Below are 24,411 nucleotides of genomic sequence, written 5' to 3'. Positions count from 1 at the left end.
AGCAGTTATTTCCATGCCCATGCTTTGCAAAACTGAAGAAACTGAGACTGTTTCCACAAACTATTTCAGAAAAAACAATTTACAGATAAAATTAGAGGCTTACAACTAAGTGCCAAGTGTTTGACTGAATTCCAGTTCTTGGTGAATGGAAAACCAGCAGCTTCCTGTTACAAAATGTACCAAGAGTTCATGTCTAATAATACACATAATATCTAACCATTTATATACTTCAAATATAGATGTTTCTAAAAATAATATTAAAGCAGGGTATTTTTAGCCAGGTGAATTTCTCAGAAGAATGAGATTCTACAGTTTGCTGCAAGGAAAAAATAGATTAATGGGTTAAAATTTTAAGGGCATCTCTTGATCAATACCAAAAGAAAAAGTAGAAGATTTAGCTCAAAAGCTTCAAGAAGCAAAAAACAAATGGAAAAAAAAGGTCAAGAGAAGAACACACAGCCTTTCATTAAAGGCCCATCCATTGCTTCATTCACAAATGTATCTTCCTCAACAGCACTTACAATATTTATCCCATTGCAAACTGGGAAAGTTCAAGCAAAATAATCATTGATTTGAGCACCTCTTTCATTTCTTCCACTTTGGTAAGAACAGGGAACTTGTAGGCTAGAAGCATTAAAATACTCTACAAATTGTTCAGAGATTTAAATCTAGCAGTGAGACAATCTGGAAAGTGCAATTACAGAGCAGACAACCTTTCTCAAAGGACTCTTAAAAGCAAATTAAAACCAGCCAATACCAACCCTCAATTTCCAAAACCCGGAATTTAATCCACGCTATCTCAATAAATAAAGGTTTTCTATTCTGATACCCTCTGGACAGGCAAAAAGAGAACAAATGGTGTTGGTCTCATAATTTTTGGTTGATTTTTTTTGCTACTTCCTAGATACCTGAAACTCGGGAAAGGTTAATGATTTGTTTATCAGACCTTTTTGTGATTAGATTTTTTTTTTTCTTTATGAGAACTAAAGCTCAGGTTCAGAGTCAGCATTTCAAAAATCTGTTCTTTCCCACTAATATCCTCGTACCTCTTTCTGGCGGGGTGTCACTGTGCCTCGAGTGTCACGGCAGAAGGTGACAACAATCACTCGCTAAAGCAGGGACCAAAAAAGAGAGAGTGTGCTCACTTAAGAAATCCAGCTCCATGGCGTGAACTAACAGTTTCAAGGACAGAAGGAGAACACATGGACACCATATGCATGAGCATTTTGAGCTGTTAACAAGTAGCAGCAAAGGAGGAAGATAATCTAGCATCAGGGGACTAGCTGTAGAGCTGCAGACTTTCTGACCTTGGCTAAATTTCTTTGTGCCTCAGCCATCCACTTAAATGTTCTCCCAAAAATAAGAACAATATCCCTAACCTCTAAGGGGTGCTCTTAGGTTAAACATATTCAAAATTTCAAGCCAGATTGATAGATAGACTGCCACAAGTAAGAGAGGGGGGAAAAAACATTCTCCAGTATGATAAAAAGCCAAATGGAACTTTGAACAAAGTTACTTTATGCAAAGCAACCCTCTGCATAGTCTAAATGAAAATCCAGTGATCAAAGAACCTCCTGAATTCATAGTGCAATGTTACACCTGTTGTTCAAATGCAGGGCTTTAGAAAAGGTAGCTCTTTATATGAAAAATCATTGAAAAATCCATGTTAATAATCACAATATAACAACCTTGGAATTGTTTTCTTGTTTTCTATCTGGGAACATTTCGTCTGGAGCAACGCTCTCAATAATTAAATATTTTTCAGTATGTATCTATAAATGTATCAACTGTAATCATAAAGAGAGGAATAATAATTTGACTATTTAGTAGCTTCAAATTGCTTACAGTGTGTGCAAAAAAACCCAAAATCCATCATAAAGATACAGCACAGCCTTTTTGTAAGAACGTACTTAGGTACATAACTATAATCATATGAACAAACTCATTAGTGCCAATTTCCAATTTATTTTATGTTTCTGTATTTGGATACCCTGACTCTATAGTTTTTCTTGGCCTCTCCCAACTTCAGTAAAATCTATCCTTCGTTCACATCCTAAACACGACTCCATTTGGTTTCTTCCAACTGCAAAAAGCAATTTTTTAATGTTAAAGTTATCAGTGTGATTGACCACATTTCTCATAATTCCGTTTATAATTGGCTCAGCAGTTGCAGCAAGACCAAATTTCACACCACCGAGGCGGCTCATGCAATGGCACTGAAACCAACTGATGTTCATCTGACTTTAGATTGCGTCCAGATAAAGATTTGCACGATCTCTACCCCTTCTGCAAGCTGGTTCGGTATCAGAACTGGTATCACACACAGAAATGGCTCATGTACTTGAGAAGGGAAGGCACAATTTCTCTGCAACATGCCCCGTTAATTTTTTTCTCTGTGAAGCTTCACATTAGCAAGACAAGTGATACAATGGCTCCTTGTAAAGTTAATTAAAACACAGAAAAATAATGACTAATATCTGAGCTACATTTGGATTGCTAATGGCATGGGCACAAGGGGAGTGAGGCAGAGAAGGGAAACCGATAGCCCGCAGGTCCCGTGTGCCTCATCAAACAGCTGATATCAGCCTAAATTTGAAGGGTGGAAAAATACTGGAGGAACCTGCTAAGTTAATCAGCTTGGGAGCAGCCCACAGCCAACTGAAGAACTCCCTGGAACGTGCCAGCAGCGTGCCACCAACCTGGGAATGGCCATCCACTCGATTTATACCCTCCCATACCCTTGCCATCACTTGACCTACAGAATGGGCAATGAGGAAAAAAAAAAAAGCAGAGATGTTTTTAACCTCAGCAGGTGTGGCAAATGCTCCTGGAGCGCAGCCCAGACGTGGATGATCTTGATGAATTAGGAAAGAAAGAATCACTAGGTGCAAAATCTAGTGTAAGACTAGAAAAGAGGGACACCCAGAACACCCCAGATCCAGGCTGCCCAACTCAACAAGATCTTCACAAACTGGGAAAGCAGTATAAAGAAAAAAATCTAGCTGAGCAAGGTAGCCTGATTTCAGACAATGTTATCTAACCAGTTTTAAACTGAATTATTAAAAAAAAAAAAAAAAAGGGGTGGGGTATGGGGAAACTGAAAAGTTCTGTAGATAGCACAAGCAGTTGCAAGAGTTCTAGAAATCCTCACTTTACGTAGTGCAGGGAAAGAGAAAAGTGAGAGAAAACATCACACCCAGTGAGCACCTGCTTGCCATGTCCACCAGGAGAGGGCAACTGTCTGGTTTTCAGCAAATAAATATTGCAAAGAAATACCAGTTCCTACCCCCTCCCCTCCCAGCCAAACTAAGCACAATTACAGGTAATTGCTGAACAAACACACTCCAAACCCAGGTCAAATGGGTATCTCTTAACTTGAAGTGTTTCAGTGGAAGGGTGGGGCCAGCCGTTTAGCAAGGTCCTGGTGCCTCCAGTGCTCCTTCAGCTACTGAAGGTACAAACAGTGATTATTATTTTTTAGGTTCTTTGAAGAAAGAAAATGAAGAAGTTGGAGGAATACAACACAGCAGCCATAAACACAGCAATTAAATCCGTGATCCCCTTCAGTGACATTCACGATGACATGGCAGCAGACTTTATGCCTGCAGTGGCATCTCCCTTCTTCCATCTGCAGGAACAATTGCACCAACACCACGGACTCCTAATTGGCAATGACTTCTTTCTTAAACAACTAAATAACTTATATAAAGCAAATTTAGTAGCCAAACACATCCGACTTCTTCAGAATCGCTGAGAAATACCGCTTGGTAGATGAGAGATCACAATCTTGCTATCTACTCCACGGGAGTTTCTCTGGTAACAAAGTTAAATATTTCCAAAACAATCCTCTCTAAATATGGGTAGCACAATTTATTGGCGGTGTTTTCAAATTAAGACAAAATAAGCGCCAGTGCAACAGTCGGATACCGTTGTGCACAACACGGGGGATTTAATATGGAAAAACAGAGTGTGTGGATCAGCAACAGTAAAATAGGAATGATACTGCCGTGATTCATCAGCCTAAGATTTCTGACCAGCATTTACAATGGGCTTGATGCTAAAACCCTCAGACCTTTCTTTGGAAAGTGCCTCTGAAATACCCTGAAGTATGCTTTTTATAAATTGCACAGCATTTTAAAAAACACACTGCCCTTATAAGGCCTTAAGGCACAAAACTTCTGGTTACCATGTAAAAATCCCTATCAATGTAAAAATCCATATCAAGAGGAACAAAATTAGCAAAACATTTAGAGGTTTTTCACTGATACCACATTTGTGAGTGGGACATCTTGATTTTCACCAGTTTTTTTTAAAAATTGGTATTTTAATGAAAATCACCTGCAGTGCTCATGTTCCCTGAGGAATCAGGTTCTAGAAAGGTACCACCTGGCACCAAAAAAGCTCATGAAGTTTTGCACTGGTGTCTAAGTGGCATGAAACATGCTAACCCAGCATGAGAACATGGTCTGGTATCCTCACACAGTGGATTCTGGACTATGCTCTAGATACAGCCTCTTCTCCAGAATAATCAGTCAAACAAGCCCCTAAATTTTGTACTACGTAGTGCAAAAAGGACCCACTTCAATGGGATTAAGAACAACTCCCTGAAATACTCCCAGAACCAAGAGAATTGGTCCAAGTGACACAATCTCTCTCTCATTCTCCCTCCACCCACACAGGAGGATGTCCTTCCTTGTGGGCTGAAAATTCTGCACAGGGACCAAACTCTACAGAAGAGAAGAGCCAAAACACTTGGCATTGACCCAGCTTGTGGAGCTGAACTCTGAATTCTACCGTAAGGATATAACTTCCCTGCAGTAAAATGGTGAGGGTTACCTTGGTACTTCAAATAAACCACCCAGAGAAGCAAAGTGATCACCCTCAGAGTCTCGAGATACTCAGAGCTGGTGCAGTGTCTGAAACTAAACCTTACCAGGGTTATTATCACTTTTATACCTGAATGCAGCTGAAGGTCTTCCAAGATAAAAGTGCTTCAGCTGCTGATATATCACCTGGCAGCTGTCCATCCATGCTGTTCCTCCTCCCTTAGCAGGGAGGAACAGTGGGAAAAGGAATGAACAGTGCCCTTGATACAACACATCTGGAAAAATCTCCCTCTAGATACAGACTGCCATTCCAAATGGCCACCCTGAATGGCAAAACCCTGCATGCTTTTGTGGGCAGAGGGATCAAAGCTGGATCTACAGGAACAACAAAAAATGCCTGTGTTTATTCAAGATAACAGATAGTGAAAAAAGCCTCCCTGGTTCACACCTTAAAAGGTGCTGGTCATCTGCTCAGACTGGCAGCCTGAGGAGGTTACTGAGACTGCAAAGCTTAAGATTTCTCCTGCTGCTGAAGTAATTAAAAATTATCTGACATTCCCTTAGCCAAAATCACTCCCTGTTCAAATATAACAAGCTAGCATCAAGACCCTTTTGTCACCAGGCCACAAAAAATGGGGGTTTTTCCACATCCTTGTGAGGGTTAAAACCGCCACAGCTTTGCCCTTACTGCTGCAAACGGCTCCCACGGGTAGATCTCTGTGAGCATAATCTGTTACAAGATGAGAAAAATGTTTCTGAACAACAACCACTTTTCCAGCAGTGTAGATCTCCCCACAGTGAGAGAAAGGGCAGCAGATAATGTGATTTTGCTGACGTTTCGTGATCACAGGGACACACTCGGGCACGAGTGAGAGAGCGCACTCGATTCCCTCCTAAGGGCAAGGCGTGATGCACAGGTTGGTCTGTCTGCTGCCACTACCCTGCAAGGATGCTCGGCTGTCTCCTTTTCCTGCTCCCAGTCCCTCAGGAACTGCTCCAGTCAGATCTGTCTGGCCTGAGCAGCCCGATACGTCACCCTGTCTACCAGCAAGGAAGATGCAGCATATCCTGAAATCAGGGCACGCGGTCAAACGTGCCCAATCAGCAGGCACACATGTCTGAAGGGAACAGGGTTACCAGGGCACGGATTTCAGAATCTAGGTGGTAGGGATGAGCCATCATGCCTTGAAGAAGGAAAAAAAAAAGAAAAAAAAAGGTGAGCCTCTGTCACCGTTTCCCTCTCTCAGCATAATGGCATCACCTTCCACTGGCTCAGATATTGGCATCACCAGCATGTAACGTTTATGGCTGTTGCCAAAATACATCACAGGGCTGTACACAGCCATCTCAGCAGCACAGCCATCGATTGTGCTTGCTGCAGCAGCCCATCTGCCCTGCTCCCTCCGTAGCGCAGCAACACCCACGCTGTGCCCACGCTGCAGCGCAGCCCACCGGGGCACGGCAGCCCCAGCCACGCTGAGCACAGAAACCAAACCAGCTGAGGAACGGGCATCTCTCCTCCCTCTGCAGCAAGCAGCACGTATAAAAATGCATCAGAAGACCGACATATAGGGAAACCTAACATATGTGCACTGATGATGTGCTGCACCTATGATGTCATGCACGTCCAGCATTACACGGGCAATTCCACTTAAGTGTTCATTTCCTACATAATCTGTTTAATTCAGCTGCGCTGAATGACATGCATACCGTAATCCAGCATCAAGCACTGCCTCCCATTCACTCCCCACACAGCTACAAGCACAGAACGTTCACACAGCCAGCGCTCTGGCACAGTGCATGACCGAACACAGAACACACTCATGACAAGCAGCAATCTTCCCCCAGCCCAGGCACACGAGCCAGCCCTCACACTTAGCACCTATGGAGAGCACACAAAGAACACACCCCACAGACACTGTCTCCCTCCTGTAAATCCCCCCAAATTCAAGCAGAGGCAACGGGGAAGGCAGCCCCATCCCTCAGCACCCCACCATCAGCTCCATGGTGCTGACAGAATTACACATGCCACTGTGTGGAATATAAAACAACTGCAGACAGATGTTGGCACACACACACACTGCTATCTACCCCAGAAAACCTGCTGCACGCTCCCAACACAGAAAGAAATTCTCATGTCCACCTCCCCGGCACCTGGTGCCTGCTAACCTGAGTGTCAAATCCATTTTCTACCGAGCCACTCTTCCTCGCTGGGAGGCCGTCTCCTGTGTTTTCTTGTCCATTGGAAGATTTGAGAGGAATCTGGCTGGAATACAACGGCTTGGTCACCTCCACCTTGTTCCCAAACTTCAGGTAGCAGGGCTGTGGGATGGTCCTGGCCGTCGGGACATGCAGGATTGGAGCAGCGCTGTGTACGGGTTTAGGTAGTCCCGATTTCATTTTGGAGGCTACCAGGATGGCTGGCATTTTCTCTTTCTGCTTTCCTAACACGTTTCTGTCAGCAGCAGCAGCAGCAACAGCAGAGACAGCAGGCAGGGAGAGAGAAAATGACACGTTGGGGAAGCTGTTCTACTCCAAAGCAGCCTGGTTACGGCAGAGATCTCCAAAATCAGCTTAGAGGTTAAAATCAACAATTAAAAAAAAAAAAAAAAAAAAGGGAAAGGGAAAAAGAAAAAAAAATAAAACCAAAAAACACACCACTTTCAGTCTAAAATATCTCCCAGCTTTATGCCAGCCTTCCACCTGTTTCCTCTAATTTTATTTTCAGTTCTTTACCACTGTCCTCTTTCCTATTTCTGCTTTGTAACTTGCTCCTTCCTTCCTTTCTCTATCTGACTCCTGCAATCTTCTTGCCTGGAAATGAGAGACTTTCACTCCATTATCTTGTCACCGCATCTCCAAAGTGAGGCAGCCTTTGGAGAGAAAGGAGGAAGAAAAAAAAAAAAAAAAAAAAAAAAAAGGAACCTGCTGCTGCATATGCTTCCCCTTTCCGTATGCACTAGAGAGTGAGCGAGCAGGATTTCCAGCTTAAGATGTCTTTCTTCAGTCTTAGCCAAGAAGCAGATGTAGCTCAGTGTGTTAATGACTGATGCCCTTGGATACAAGCCTTAGAGAATCAAGCCTCTTAAGCCTAAATAGCTGTGAACAGGACAACGATGCGGCAGCAGGAGAAACGTCCACCGAGACAGCGTTTTTTTTTTTTTTTTTTTAAATCAAAACATGTCACCAGCGGCCACAAGATTTCCCGGCTCCCCCAGTGCTGAGCAGAAAAACCTGGAGGTGGGTGGGGAGGAAAAGGAAAAAAAAAAAAAAAAAAAGGAAAAAAAAAAAAAAAAGGAAAAAAAAAAAAAAAAGACGACAACAAAAAAACCACCAACCGAAAAAACCACAAGCCAAAATTGAAAAAGAAAAGCTTTTCAGCGGCTGGGAGAGGGAAGGCAAAGCAGGCGGCAGCTCGTGTTCCCTTCCCGGCGCGTCCCGGGGGGGCCGGCGGCTGCCCGGCACACAGCGGGCAGGGCGGGCCCTGCATCGGTCCTGCCCGCTCCCGGCAGGAACAACAAAAAAAGGAAAGAAAGAAAGAAAGAAAGAAGCCAGGAATCGCTCCCTCTCTCCGCAGGGGGAGGAGCGGCCTCGGCTCCCGCGGAGGGGTCTGCAGGGAGGGATGGATGCTCCTGGGGGGGCGCGGCAAGGAGACAGCCGCGCACCGGATTTCTTTTCGAAATTTGAAAACAAAATAAATAATAAAAAAAAAAATTTCAAATCAAAACACCTGGAGGTGACTCATTGTTCGCGGCTGTTCGGGGAAAAAACTCCCGCTGCCAGCACCGACAGGAATTTGAATAAGCACGGTGAGTAATCCGGCGCTATTATAGCCACGCTTGGCTTTGGGGAGGCTTTGAGCGCCGCGGGTTGCTCCTCAGGCTGCTCGGTGGATGCCAGGATCCGCTCCGAGCCCCGGACCCCGCGGTCCTGTTCATCCTGACACATTCCAGAGCTGCACATGTTCCTATTCCCGAGCACACCTGCACCACCCTGGACAGTGGACACCTGGATCGGTGTGCGAGTCGGGCTCTGCTCCCAAGGCACAAGCGACAGGAGGAGAGGAAAGGGCCTCAGGTTGTGCCAGGGCAGGTTCAGATCGGGAATCAGAAAAAAAATTCTTCACTGAAAGGATTGTCAGGCATTGGAACAGGCTGCTGGGGGAAGCATTCACGCAACACATGGACGTGGCACTTGGGGATGTGGTTTAGTGGTAATATGGCAGTGCTGGGATAACAGTTGGATTTGATGATCTTGGAGGTCTCTTCCAACCCTAACAATTCTGTGATCACAGGAGGATGCCTCAGAGTAATATTCATAAAACCAACATGCGACATGGAAGCAAAAGGTGCATTTAAATCAAATCCTCATCACAGTTCCAGTTAACTGCTTTATTTCCCTAGTAGGGCCGCTTCCTTCAGCTCCTTATTCCCACCTCATCCACTCCCCAAACACTGAACCCCTAAACCACTGCCTGCGTGGCAAGGACGAGAGTGATCCCAGCAAGGAGAGAGCGGTTTGGGTTGGAAGGGATCTTAAAAAGTTCCAACTCCCCTGCCATGGGCAGAGACACCTTCCACTAGTCCAGGCTGCTCAAAGCAATGAACCTACACTTCAAATCTTTGAAATACACACTGGGTGAAGTGACTCAGCAGGACAGAGGAAGCCCAGCCCCTGCCCGGTCCAGGCTGTGAGCAGTGCTTGGGGAAGGAAGGCTCAGTTGTGCTCCATCACTCAGGGCAAGGGGAGCTGGGACCTGCCTATACAACACTCAGTCTTTGGAGGAAGTTTTAAATGTGCACACCTCAGGTTTTTGGGTCCGAGACTCTTTCAGACAGAAAAATGAGGCATTTCTTGGATTGTATTGTGTCTCCAGGGTGAAGACAGCATTGCTGGATCCTTCTGGCAGAAGTCATCTTCAACGACTTCCCCAAGGTTACACAGTGTCTAAATGGCAGAACTAAAATCTGAAGTCACGAATTGTGCCCTACCTGTTATCAAGTACTATTCTCCCTTAGCGTTGCAATGTAAAACATGACCCAAGTTCCCGCAGTACGTGTAAAGCTCATGAGTTGAGTTTGGGCTGTTGCTGGGATTTTTCAGCACACCTGCTTTCCCATGTACCAGTTCTGCAGGCTGTTCTGTGGCAACTACAAAAGGGCAAATTTTATGGCAGTTTAGGTAACTGCTTCCACCTCAGTCTCTTTATCCACCAGTTTCCGATGGGAAAGCACACATCCCTCTTCATCCATCTCACTGAGATCCCAGCAAGACAAGCCTTCTAATGTTCTGTCATAACCGTGCACAATGTCAGCCCAAACACAGCTCTATAGAACATTTCAAAACCCCACAACTCGATAAAGAATGTAAATTTACCATCTGAGAGTACTGGTAGTCCTCGGAGCAGAAATGTGTCAAATGCTCCCACAGCATTTCCATCATTCCACGCTGAGAACTCAGCCCTGCCGGCTAAGAGAAGGTTGGGCTCCAGTAGGAACATCTTGAAAAAGATCCAGACCTGAAAACCAGGCTAATTTTAGGTCTGTAATAAAACATACTAAGGTTTAAAAACTATTAGAAGGTCTAATTGACAGCTTTATGTTCTGTTCTTCACTTACACATTTTATGAGGTTCAGGCCACCAATCCCTGCTGCACCCAACTTGCCAGTTTTTGTTGTTCTGTTTTCATCTTGGAAAACTGGCTAGGGTACAGGATACCAAACCAGCCACAAAATTAATTTGACCAAAAGGAAAGGCTTCCTTTCACTGCTCCCTTAACAGTGATGGAATCTCATCCTTTGATGATGGTAGATTGAATATTCCACAGTTCCTTTGGACACTTAAGGAAATCTTACTGATTCCTCAGTGTGCAGTCCTACTGAGGATGACTTCTTCTGAACACACTCAGTCTATGATCCTGACAGTTGTTTTGTCAAATCAGTGAAATGGACGCATTTCTCATCAAAGTTTAATGTGAATTCCTGATAACACATTTGAAGAGTGACCCAGAATTGTCACCTAAAACCTGGGGCAGTTTTTGTGCTGTACATATTTTACTTCATATATCTAAACACCATAGCATAATGGCACTGAAATGCAAGCTGCTGTACCCAGTGGCAGTGCAGTCACACCATGAGATCAGAAATTACATCACATTACAGGCTTTATCTGCAAAGACTGGCAACGTCAATTTCGGACTGTCTTTGAAAGTGACTAGTTTTTAGGTTGTCTACATTTTGGGGTTTGGGTTGTTTTTGTTGTTGTTATTGTTTAATAAATTTTTATCTGTTTTTAAGGCTGGGATTTTTAAAAGAAACTACTTCTCTTGGATAGTCCAAGGGATCTGGGAACCTGTCTCTTTTCCTTCTTCGAAAAGCCCAACCAGTTTTCCCTTCCCTGTTTTGAATCACCCAAATTTCTGTGTCTAAGCTAGGAGTAAGTAACTTTAAAAAGGCAAATTATCTAAACAAAAAAACAAGAGCTTCATTCCTTCCCAGAAATGTTGGGCAAGCCTCTGACTAGGAGGAATTCCCTTGCAGCTTTAAGTCTGATGAGTATCTTTGCCTGAAAAGCCACAACATCCCCTCCTTATCTGCCTGTAGTCCACCCTCTCCCCAAATGGGGGAACATAGAAGGAAAAATGCTATAAACAAGCACTTTACTTCCCTGTTAGGAAATAAAAAAAACAACAAAACCCAACCAAAAAAAGAAAAGGAAAAAAAACAAAAACAAAACAAAACCAAAACCACCACCAACAAAAAACAAACAAACAAAAACAAAAAAACCCCAACCAAAACCACCAACCCACAATGAAACCACAATACACCCTACTGGTTTGGCTTACACAGCTGATTTTGAAGCTCAGAGAGTATCGCTGCTTTGGACTCAAGCTGTGGCTGCTCAGCACCAGGGAGTGTCAACTCAAGTGCCAAGACTCTGGTGTTGAGAACTGGCTTAATACTCTCAAAATTTCAGTGAGCAGACTCATGTGAACTCAAGAACTTAACACATCGAAGGAAACTATTTGAATGCCCTGCATTTCAAGAGCTTGTAGGCAAGTCAGCACATTGCCCAAAACAAAGCCAGTAAGCAGAACAAAAGCCCAGGGTTGACTGCTCTTGAACAGATGATTTTTTATGAATGAGATGAATGTTTCTGGAACAGTAAAACCATTGAAGCTGCCTCCCCAGCTCACACATTATCAATTAACAACAAAACAGGGTCTCTATACCCAAGAGGAAAGAAAATGCCTGTATATGGATTGCATGTGGCTATTGCAAGTAAAATTAAAAGCTCGATGAAATGTAGCAAAAGATCAGAGAACCAGACCTTCCTTTCAACTTGTGGTTAATATTCATCCTCAACGAAGCCAAATGTTACATTAGCCTAAATGGAAAAACCATGTAGAATTATGCTATCAATTAGAACACCTCATTAGCTGGTCTGGTGATTCAGAACTGCTGATGGAGCTGAACTCAAGGCTTGGAAACACCTTGATCAACGCCATCCTCGAGTTTTAGGCATTTAAGGACATCTCCGCAAAAGAAAAATCATTTCAAGCCGAGGTGAATACCCCTAAAATGTCACCACACAGTGTCAGAATCAGAGGGTTTAACTGTTCTCTCAAACCCGTTCTCATCAGGCTTTGCTGCTCCCAGGCAGAGCTCCTGTAGACCGTGGGCATGCTCAGCCTTGGCACAGCTCCATCAACTTAAGCGAAGCTATGACAGGAATAAATATGGATCTATTTTTGGTGCTGCGGGCATTTTGCACATTCACATCCATCTTTTGTCCCTGATCAGTATCAAATGTGGAAAAGCCTGATCCCACCTGCACATTCATGCTACCGCTCTATGAAGGAACCCATAAAGGTGCAGAGGAGTAAAGGTGTAAAGGTGTAAACCTCGTAATTTTTGGTTGTGTTCCCCCAAGGGGAGCAGTAGAGATTAGAAAGAGGAATGTGGATAGAAGCATTATATAATTTGGCATCCTCTCACCACCGCAATTATAATCTGTACATGTGAGTTCTTTATATAGAGCAGTGAGAAGAGGAGGCAACCTTGGTTCTGTTCCCAGTTCTTTTGACAGAAAGCTTGTCTGCATTACACTAATTCTGATCTAAAATTCCATTTGTAATCCCCTGACATGCTTCTAATTCACACGGGGTTTAATCCCACTTCATTTTATAGTGGTGTAAAATTTAAAAAAAAAAATACACAAGCCAAGTTCCACCTGGACAAGAACATCTGTTCCACTCATTTTCATTAAAAATGCACAGGAAATTTTGCTGGCCACACTAGTGAGACAAGCAGATGCTCTTGCACGGTGACAGAAAATGGCACCATTTAAAATTAGCATCTTCTGAACAATGCTCACATTTAATCCCATTTCTGTACCAGAGCACTTTGTGGTTTTGTAATGTAAGCCTGTAGTAGTGCTTCACTCAACAGCTTCACAAGTTTCTACTGTCACACCAAATGCACGCTCACAGCTCGGAATTCATAACGCTCCCATTGCTTTTGGATTTGTAGCCACACCAGTTTCTCACAATCTAATAAAAACTGGGCTCTGCTGCCTTGAGACACACACTGATACGGGTTCTATGGTGGGCTTTGGAAAGGTCCAGCTCTCTGATTTTGCACATAAAGTCCATTCCTCAGACTTAAACTCATCAGGAACAGGACTGAAAGGGATGAGGAATGCAAGAGCTTATTTGAATTAACGCTTCCTGTGGTGGTGTAAGATTTAGATGCTTACTGTTTGTCTGTGCCGTGGTCACAGCAGTGACCACTGTGTAAAGCATACACACATGAATAATCTTTATGATCCTAACAGAGGAGCTCTGTCAGGCCAGCCTATAGCTCACCTCGACTTGCACATCTCTGCGTGACAGTGACAATGGACATCATCTCTCCGTGCCACTAACAGCACCTGGAATAAACAGTGCAATACCATTTTGGAAAGAGACTTGCGGATCACGTCTTCCCGACAGAGATGTGCATCTGGGTATTCTTAATCTATTCACGTGTCCTTTGTTTCCACAAGGTTAATGGTAGTAGCTTCTATTTTATTTTATGCCTGACTTGACATTGCCTATGGCTTCGTGTGTTTGGAAAAGCAAAGCAAACAGCTGTGACTAATGAGCATATCACAGAAGAAAGGTGATGACGATGATGATGATGATATAAATACCACAAACTACTCTTGACTCTAAGAACCATCAAATTGAGATGAAACACAAAGGGGAGGACCTAAAAAAAAAAAAAAAGCTCTCTTCCCTCTGCTGCTATTCTCTCTACCCCCTCTTGTGAAATGGCATGTTAAAAATAGCCGCCACTTACAAGGTAACAACCTCACATCATCAGGTAGTCACCTTCTGTAACCTTGCTGGCACGTTTCAAATGCACCTGCTCCATCATCTGGAAGAGTTGTCAGAGCCTGAAGGTAGAAACCGTCTGAGAAGCGGATCGGGAGAAAAGGCTGCATTTTCAAAGCCTTTTTACGACTGGCTCTGCTTAGGCATTCCAACCCAGCCTCAGCTGCCATCAGTCTCTGCCACATCAGCAGTTCCAAACAAACGCAAATTGGCCAGATTATCATTGAGCAGCTTCAGCTATTCTCTAAAGAGCAAAGTATCACTGCTCAAACTAAGTGGCAAGGACCAGATTTTTTACTTGCCCTGAATCAATGCAGTTTCTCTACAGCCAGCATCACAATCTGCCTTCCAAATTCAAAGTATTTATCAAAATCTCCTTTACAGAATCATCCAATCCTATCATATACTCACATTATCTCCATTCCCCTGAGTACGCATTTCCTATCAATTAGTGTTAAAAAAATTGTGTTAAAGCATCCAGTTCAGCTGGTGCTGCACAGTGCAGTTCTGGAGCCATGGAATTAGTGCTTGTGGTGCCCACCAACTGCCAGCTGATATCAAGGAAGGATGAATATCATCCCACACTTCCAGGTTTTGCCAAGTACTCTTGACAACCCAAGCCTGCAGGCAGCCACTCTTCCCTAGAATCCAAAAAATAAGGGAGCATTTCCACAGGGCGACCGTTCAGGAGCAGTTCTCTGCTGGAAGTCACCTGCAATGCCCCATGCAATGGCACTAATTGCAATATTACTAACACCAGCTATTTCTGAACATGTTACCAGGAAAAAAAATTACATACAAACCTAGATTGTTCACAGTGGTATCAAAGGAAACACAGAAAGTGCTCAACATAATGCCCTAAAATGAACGGTGCCTACCTCCACAGCTCCTTTAAAGACAGATTTGTCCTGAGCTGATGTTTATGAAAAATAAAAGCACATCCTAGTCAGCTAAATTTTGGGGTAGTGGTTCTACTAAAATTCTTAAATCATAAAAATTCAGTGAAATTTCTTCAGATTTACACAGACATTAAGTCAACCATCAATCCAAAGCTGTACTGAACTCAATGGTTTACAGCTACAGAATGAAGACCTGGCAGCCTTGCATTTATTTGACACACCCCATCATGTGATTTTTTAATAACACTGCTCCCATTGTCTGGAATATTTGGGAAGGTATCAGTGTCAAAACACCCCATGGCCATATTGAAGATGTGGCTGACGCTCATCACTGGACAACAAACAACACACTGAAAAGACAGCACTGAGAGAGAAATTTTCTGAATTTTGTATTTCCTCTTGAAATTTGAGCAGCAAGGACGCTGTAACACACAACCTTTTTTTTTTTCCAAATAAATGGCACGCAGGTGATGGAATGATTTTCTGTGTTTTGAGACACCGTCACCTCCTGTATGAGAATTAACATGAGCTTTGTTTATTCCAGCGGTAAAACAACCTGTATTCAAGCTTGCCCAGCTGTCATAAACTCAACTGAATCTGCTGCAAAAGCAGGTGTAGTCAATCATTGCTGTCACAACATTGGTACATTTCTGGCTGTTGGCAAGCGGGTCAGCTCGTCACAGGCAAAGCGCTTCTCAGCTGCTCTGCTTCCTTCCATCCCGGTTGGCACACGGAACAATGCGGCTGCAGCTGCTGAATTTCAAAAGGCATCCATCTGTTTAACTTCCTAAAATGACTTTAAAGAGTGGGATACAACAAACACATCTGCTGCCCTCAGCACGTTAAAAAAGATCATCTGGAAATTAACGGGGAAATTATAAATCTTTTCAGATGAGGATCCGCAGTGAAGATCCAATACACGTGTAACATCTCTTCCACCTTCAATTACAGCTCAAAGCTTTGCACCTCTGGCTTTCTGAAGAATCAAGGCAAACTTTAGCTGTAACCAGCTCTATATCTCCTTATCTCACTGCCAGTTTGTTCAGGATCACATCACTGGGCATCCATCTGTTCAATTTTGTCACTCCTGAAGGGCCCGACTGGATAAAGCCCTGAGCACTGTGGTCGCATCTCACAGCTGACCCTGCTCTGATCAGGTTAGACTGAACGGCTCCTGAAGTCCCTTTCAACCTGAATTAGCCCAATTATTCCCAAATAGAAGAGGGAAAAAAAAAAAAAAGTACAACTTCCTTTGGTATCTACTGGAAGAACTCAAAGTGAAGCCACCTATGAACAATAATCTGGTCCATCACAAGGAAACACTCAGGCAGGAGGGCCTGCAGAAGATACCAGAAGATCAGATTTTAGGAGGAAAACGTTAGCACATGCTTAAGTGTGATCTTCCTTTCAGTTCTTCTCTCGAAAACACAAATGTGTTATCACTTTGAATTATGTGAACAGATGCTCACAGATATCTAGGATTTGCAATTACATTAACCTAGCCTGCGTTAACAGTGATTTCGACACCGAATGCAAACCACAGTGCGTGTTTCCACCCTGAGGTACAACATATGTGTAACCTGCAGCACCAGGACATCTCAGTAAGCTCTCTGGCTACCTGCTGCATTCTCAGCAGACTCTTCAGGCATCCCAATTCCATCTGCAGAGTGCAGGCAGAGCTGGTGTAACACAACCCAGGAGAGACCAGCATCTTCCACAGGTCTGTGGGCACCAGAAAGGCCAGCAAGGAATGCAGTGAACCAAGAGAGATCCCACAAAAGGAGCTGCCATATCCAGCTGGGGAGGTGAGAGGAATTTACAAGGACACAGAGAAAAAGCAGCCCTGGGGAATATGGTACCTCCAAGCTGGGAACCAAGTGAGGCTAAGGGCTTGTGAACTACAGGCCAAGGCAGACCTGCAGTAACAGGAATTAGTGTTTGATACTCAGTATTAGGGCAAAAAACCTCTGAAGTGCAGCACTTTGCAGCAGTGCTAGCATTGTTCTGCATGTATACAGATGAGAAACCAGTTTTTCTGTGCTGTAAACAGCTTGTGCAATTAATAGCGGTTTGCTGTTCCTGTCTATTTCCAATTACAGACTCAGGAAAAAAAGGGCATATTAAGTTATCTTGTGCAATTCTGAACCACCTACTGTTACAAGTGGAATTTGAGGATGAGCTGCTACTGCTAATTATCAAAATTAAAGCCTGAAATAGCAATGTTCACTTTTAAAACTGAGACAATTTCCTATTGCAGGCATAACTTTCCACTGCTCTCCCCTGCCAACAGTTATCACTTTTGTCTGAGATTTCTGGACCGAAACTTTGAACACAGAAATGCCATCATTCAGAAAACCTTTCAAAACGTTTTGGGTCACCATTTTGGGTCTTTCAAAACAAAGCCATTTATTTACCCTTCGCTAATTACCTTTTAGCCTCTGCACAGACACAAAATATTTGTGTTTCTATTTTGCCTTTCTTTTACTTTTTCAGACAGCTGCAGCCATTTCCAAAATCATCATTGTGTTCCCACCACGATGTTAGGAAAAAAAATTTCTCCTGGACGGTACTGCTGTTAGTACAACTATTAAAAAAATTACAGCTGTGTATGCATATGCATGTGCACACACACACACATGTATTGGGAGCTGAACAAAAATGTGGTGATGTCTAATTTGACCTGAGAAAACCAGAACAGCACGTCGACATAAACAGGAAAAGTTTGACACTATCTGCAGCACAGCATCACCAACTCCAGTCTCTCTTACCCTGTGCTGAACAAACATTTCCCATTCAAAGGAATAATTAGCATGCTGTAAAAAAAAAAAAAAAAAAAAAATCAGAGCACTAGCAAATACCAAAGCTTTAACTTGGCATTAGCAAAGATCAATGAAAATTCATCACTGTAAGTCCACCATGAGCACTTGCTGCCCAGACACACTGGGACAGGCAGGACTGTGCCTACACCACCCACGCTGATCACAGGAAGTTGAAATTTCTTTAGGAAATAATTAAATAGCACATATCATTCTTCTCTAAACACCATTATCAATTTTTTAAAACCCACCGAGAGGCTCCTCGCTCTAATACCTCATTCTCAGCTGCTGATTTTGTCCAATTTTCACACTCTCATAGGAAGCACAAAGTGCCAGAGCCCACCTCAGGCTGGAAATTTTGGAATGCTTTAGCCAAAATGCCAGAACCGAGGTAGAACCACATGCCATCACTCAGCCATGTCCAGAAAGCACAGTGACCTTCAACAGCTCAGGCACTCCAGAGCTTTGAACAGGGAGCTCGTGACTGGGCAAGGTCGTCATGTTTGCCTAACAAATTCTTAACAGAATTAAGTCCAACATGTTCTTTTCTGAAAACACACCCAACCCAGCTGATTTTAAAATCACTTCATTTTACACACGTTCCGTAAGAATGCTTAAACTCAGCAGCTGAGTCTGTGCTCCCGAGCACTGCGCTGCTCCCACGAGAGAGGGACCAGGCCCACAGCTGAACGGAGCACTCCCCAGTGCAGGGGGATCCCAGGAAACAAAAGGAGGATTCTAAGCAGCAGGGAGGACAACAAGGCTCAAAGAGAACACCTGTCTGTGGGGCTGAGAGCACAGATTACGGAAGGATGTGGAAATGGGGACTGGTTCTGAAGAGGAAGGTGTGAAGAGCAGAGCCAATGATGGGAACAGGACTGGCATGAACGCCCAGGGTTCCAGCAATCCCACCACAGGCACAGCAGCAACTGCAAGGTCATCTCTGCACAGTGATGCTGGGATGAGTCCCACACAGCTCTCTCTCCCCAGGGAAGGAGCAGGCATGAGGCCAGCTCTGCCTGCCATCATCTGAAGAGAGGATGGACGCGTTATGAGCGCAGCCAGGATCACCCACCCTCAGTGCTGCACTGGGCACGCTCCGGCACCCCTCACACCCTCTGAGTTGGAACTCTGGGCACGGAGAATTCCAGACTTTCTGTGCTGACAGGCACTGACCCCCAAGTAAACACTGCATTTGATCTGTGGAACAGCTTCCAAAATTGAGTGACAGCACTGGGATTGTGGGTGTGGAGTTTGAATAGAAGTGTGTGACATCACAGGGTGGAAAACTTAAGAGTTTAAGGTTTTAGAATATAGTAATATATAGATAAAGCAAGATGGAGGATTTAGGGCAGAGGCTGAGTCCTTCTTTTTCACCTTCTTCATGGGTCTGGGTGGTATTTTGTAATTGGATAGAAAAGTCCACATTGTGGGCCAGGGGTGGTTGGTTATTAAAAGGAAAAATAATTCAGGTGTCATTTCTCAATCGGACAGTTTATCCTTAAAAGGCCTTGTAGACAGAGAGATAGGGGCCATTTTCAGTTTGTTAGCTAGAAGTGCTGCAGCACTCACGGTTTGTGAGACTGTAATATGGATAAAAATTAATAAACCTCCGAGTCTGAACAAGAAACACGGTCTGGCGCATTTAATCCTGACCCTGGCAGAAAAGAAGATAAAAGCGACACTTCTGCACAGCTCCTGTCCTGGTGGGCAATGTCACCTGCAGATGGGTCACCGAGCCCCTGACCCAGTGCCCAGGACAGCCAGGCGTGCTCCACATGACAGCCTGGCACCCCGTCAGGTGGGCTTGGCAGGCGAGGCGGGCTCCCTGGACAGCGTGCAGGCAAACAGCAGATGGCTTTTGCTATCTCCACAACAATTTAATCGTGGACGCCGCCGACGTGCTCCACGCCACCTCCAGCGCCCGGCCGCAAGGTGAGCAAGCTGCTCTCTGCCAAGGGCAGCCCTTGTGAGCGGCCAGGAAGTGTCTGAAGTGCAGTCAGGACACAAGCCGCGCTTACTCAACTTGAGCTTCCTAACGGGAACGGAGCACGACAGATCTGACCCGTCCGGGCAAAAAGGAAAAGCGCCGCAGGAGAGTTGTGACCCTGGAAGTCAAGGATATGGGATGAGAGCCCAGTGCCACTGCTGAGCTCCCCTGCAAACGTAGGCGAGCTGGCCTGACAGCTTGGCAAACGCCTCCGATCGGGCTGCCCAAAATAGAAACAAGTAAAATTAGTCGCTGCTTTGGAAATGTACTTCTTGGTCTTCTCTTTATGAACTGTAAAAGCAGATAAAAGTGTCTGCACGCTGCCCAGGGCAATGTGACAGCTCTGTTAACAGAAGCACCCCAGATACTGAGATGTTACCGGATAGAGATTTCATTCAAGCATGGGAGCATTCTCCACCTATGTAATTAATGAATTTGTGTGCTGATCTACATCTGACTCAAAGCCAGGTTCCTGTGCACCAAAGGGAATGTGGGGATGCCATAGCTGATACGTGGGCAAATCCAAAAGGAAGGCAAAGGCAGCGACTATACTCCTAGTAAAGAACAAAGACCATGAAGTGTGCTGTCTTTTCCCAGCCTCGACTGAAATTAGGAAGCAAACAAAAAAAGTTTAAATCGGTTGTGTTTTGCAAAGCTGGTCAGAGCATGGTGTTGATAACACCAAGGCTGTGGGTTCAATCCATGTATGGGTTTAAGCATTGGACTCAATGATCCTTGTGAGTCCCTTCCAACCCTGTAAACCTGTGCTTTCAGCTCCTCAGCAAGACAAAACTAAAAATCCCAGTGCATAACAGTTGATTTTACATTTCCTGAAGGGTACAGCTACCATCAGTTCTCCAGGCTAGTCTACAAACTTGGGCTCTGACATATCCTGGGGACTTACACACATGGATGCAGCAGCAGCTAAAGAAAACAGCTGTAATTATTCCCAAACCTGTATAAATCACAGCAGGAGAGCAGCTGGAAGCGGGGATAGAGAGCCAAAGTTTGACAAATGGAAAAGACAAAACCACTGGAAAAAAACCTTTTGGGATGCGTAAGCAAGCTAATGAAGAGTAGAAATAAATAAAGCATAATAGGTTACATATAAAAATATCAGTAAGCAATCTAAAATAACAGCTTCCTCTTTTGATGTTGCTATCTGTTTTGAGTTCATGTTCATGGCGCTACCAAGCCCCAAACAAATGAGAAAAGTGGGGAGGGTTATGCAGATAACATTGTTAGGGAAGGAAGAAATAAGGAAGGTACTGTTTATCTTTCCTTTTACCCTCGCTATTTTGATTCCCTGCCCCATAAACAGGAGGGCGAGGGAACTCTAAAGCTGTTTGTGACTCTTGGTTCTGTTCCCTTGATCCAAAAATTCCACAAAATGTTTCTCCTCCTCTCCATATTATGCTTTACCACCTAGAGCCAGAGCACAAAGGGCAGCGGTTTCCAACACGTGTGTGCACAGGCACAAACCTTTGTGTGGCAGAGCTGTGCTGGGAGCAGATAATTACAGCAAATAAAAGGCAGCTCTGGATAGAACAATGTGGAAGCAAATCCAATTGCTAAGGACACTGGCTGAAAACAGCCCTCAGAAACAAAGAACCAGCCACATTAGAGCAATCTTTCATACTTGTATAAAATAAGTAATTGAGTCAGGGACGGGGTAAAGCCTGGGAGCACAAAGAAGGATCACAAGTCGAAGCTGGAAACTGTCCCAACGGTCCCATATGTCAGCTCCCTCCCTGTCTGCTATTCTTCCCGCTCCGGGTTTAAGCACAGCATCAAAGCTCGTTATTAGTCTGTAATCAAGGCCAATAGAGCTCTCAAATTCAACCTGAAGATGCACTGGGCAAAACCTGGCAAGGCAGCAATAACGATCCCCTCCGAGTAATCAGAGCATTGCTCCACATCACGCTGATGGAAAACGGTCCCTCTGTGCCCAGGGGCCTGCCAGAGGGCTCACTTGAGAGAAAATGTTATCGTGCACACTATAAATACGTGAAAATAAGATTAGAGGCAGCTCTTGTGACAGCGATTTGCCATGTCAATACACCCCCTCACGCTCTGCCCAGGTTTTTAGCTCGCCAGTGACTCAGGAGCAAGAGTGGCATTGCCAAACCCCCCACATCCCTGCATTTCCTATCCACTTGCACTATCCAAGGACTGCCCTCACCCTCACCTGACTTCACTTGGGCTATCAGAGATGGAGTCAAGCACCCCGTCAGTATTTGGGAACTGTGCAGAACAGGACAGAGCCTTTATTGTCCTAGTTTGGCCCCGTGACACCACAGAGAATGTCAATCAGGAGCAATGTTAACATTACAAAAGTCCCTTACAAAAGTAGACATTTGAAGCATTTCCAGTGAAAACTACGTACACTCACTTATCCATTTTAACTCCTGCCATATTATTACATATTACTAAAAATCCTCAGCATTCTGTCAGAGAATCGTCTGCATTCATTATTTCCAGTAAGAAAGAAGCTACTGAGTGGGAGAAAAAAATAACCATTTTGTTTTTACATTACTCCGGGTTGCGTGCTTAATAGAGCTATTTCCCAGATAACCCAGTGGTTATTTCTATTTATACTGTGTGTAGTTGTCTCTGCTATAAATGAAGACCCAAAACGGGAGGCAACGATCACGTAGCTGCTACAACATGCAACAGATGCATAAGGACACACTGCAACATGTGACTACTGGCCATAAAGCTACTGTTGATGGGCAAAGTATGGCCTAAAGAAAAACAGAAAACCTTGGCACGTTAGCTCACTTCACAGTCAAAATCTGTCTGGACACTCTCAAGAGCTACGGGTAATGTATTTCCCCTGGGATAAGGTATTTTAAAATACAGGTAGCGGGAGACAACATCCTTGGGTAGTAAGCTCCAGATTTGAATAAGGATGTGCAGAAAACCTAAATCAAGACCTTTGTGCTTCCATTAGTCTTTTAAGCTCTGTTTCTGGACGTGCTTCCCAGGGATGACTCAGTATCTGGAAAGAAATTGCTCTTATCTGAGATAACCTTCAGGAGATACAGCAAGCACTGAGGGATAGTGTGACACAAGTCTCACACCCTTAGTACCTGCCGTGCCAGTGATGCCTTGGGAAGGCTGACCTGGAACAGAGATTGGACAGAGCTGGAGAATAAAGTGAATATTTATTGAAAGGCCTTTAGGATCCACCTTGGGCAGGACAAGAGCCTGGCCACGGCTACACCTAAGGTGGACCCAAAATGGGCACAAAACGCCTGACCGGTCATGAGGTCTCACACTTTTGTAAGTTTTGGTCCATTTGCATATTGGGGTTTAATTGTCCAATTCCAGCTCCAGGTTGTGAGGTCCCATCCTTCTTGTTCCTCCCCTCAGCCACCACTGTTTGTGCTTTTGGGCTGAAAGTTGTCCTTGGTGTGCAGCAGGAACAGGATTTGTTGTGTCCCTGCTGTGTGCAGAGAGCTGAGTGACCCTGAATGTGAGCTCAGAGCTGCACCCCTGGGCAGCACAGAACATGAAATACATGGAAGATAAAACTTAAGGCATCATAAGGGTTGACTTCAGCTGCCATTCCTGAATTACAGAGTCTAGAGAGGTCTGGCTGCTGCCACCCTGGAGCAGCACCAGTCACGGTGGGAGGGGAGGAGGCAGCAATGCCACCCGCAGCCTGCAGCGCCTGTGTCCCTGCCACCTGTGCAGAGCAAGGGGGAAGCCCTGGCACCGTGCAGTGCACTCCCACTCCCAGATGGCCTCCACACAACACTTCCAACATAAATTATTTTAGGATTTTAGCAATTAAGCCACAGAGCACAGATTTTTGCCTTGCAGTCAGGAGTGCAACTCTCTTTTTTAAAAAAACCTTGAAGAGACAAACGTCCCTGCCAAACCAAAAATAATCATAATAAAATATTCCTATCTCTACAGCAAGTCACCTAAAGCATTCAAAATACCACCCAGGAGTTTGTTCTGCTGACAGCTCTGTGTTTACACCTGCTGCTTTTCCTTGTCCTGAGTCTGGCAGGAAACAACAGCAGGAATGGAAATCATCTCTGTGCAGGCAAGTCGCTGAAATTAAGGGGAACAAGAGAAGGAACAGCACCACAAAAGGCACATGCGATGTCACCCCAATTTTTATTGCTGCTTACAGTGTAGAAGATGGCACTGGCACTCCAGTAATTCAGTGGAGAGGAAAGGGCAGCTACAGAGCTTCAGCCCAGTTTAGTGATGAGTTCCCTTAAGCTCAAGAACCTATAATCCAGGACACTTTCCTTTCAAGACACTGATATTAGAGCACATCACTACACCTGCCCTGCAAATCTGTGTAGTGAGGAGCTGGTTTCGCTTTAAACCTACTGAAGTGAGGCAGGAAACACAATGAGCTGCAGGAGAGAATTCTCTCAATTTCTCTCCTTCCTGGAAAGAGAAGATTGGGCTAAAAGATTATTCAGATAAATTGAACTGTGTTAGAGACAGGGACCAGACCTTAGTAAGCCCTCGGGTAACC

At 44.4% G+C, this 24,411-nt stretch overlaps 1 protein-coding gene across 1 annotated transcript in view; it reads right to left on the bottom strand.

The window, feature by feature from the left end:
• The window catches only part of NAV2 (neuron navigator 2), a 371,525-nt gene that overhangs the window by 196,072 nt on the left and 151,042 nt on the right, over nt 1–24,411 (bottom strand). The window contains exons 3-4 of the mRNA XM_040066269.2: nt 10,203–10,344; nt 6,996–7,281 (exon numbers count right to left, since the gene is read on the bottom strand). Coding sequence (XP_039922203.1) covers nt 6,996–7,253 — 258 coding nt within the window. The 5' untranslated portion in view covers nt 7,254–7,281; nt 10,203–10,344. The remainder of the gene's footprint in view (nt 1–6,995; nt 7,282–10,202; nt 10,345–24,411) is intronic.

The sequence above is a fragment of the Hirundo rustica genome, chromosome 6 (genome assembly GCF_015227805.2).
Source record: "Hirundo rustica isolate bHirRus1 chromosome 6, bHirRus1.pri.v3, whole genome shotgun sequence".
NCBI classification, from domain to species: Eukaryota; Metazoa; Chordata; class Aves; order Passeriformes; family Hirundinidae; genus Hirundo; species Hirundo rustica.
Note: the sequence above shows the minus strand (reverse complement) of the source record. Positions and strands in the feature narration are given on the sequence as shown.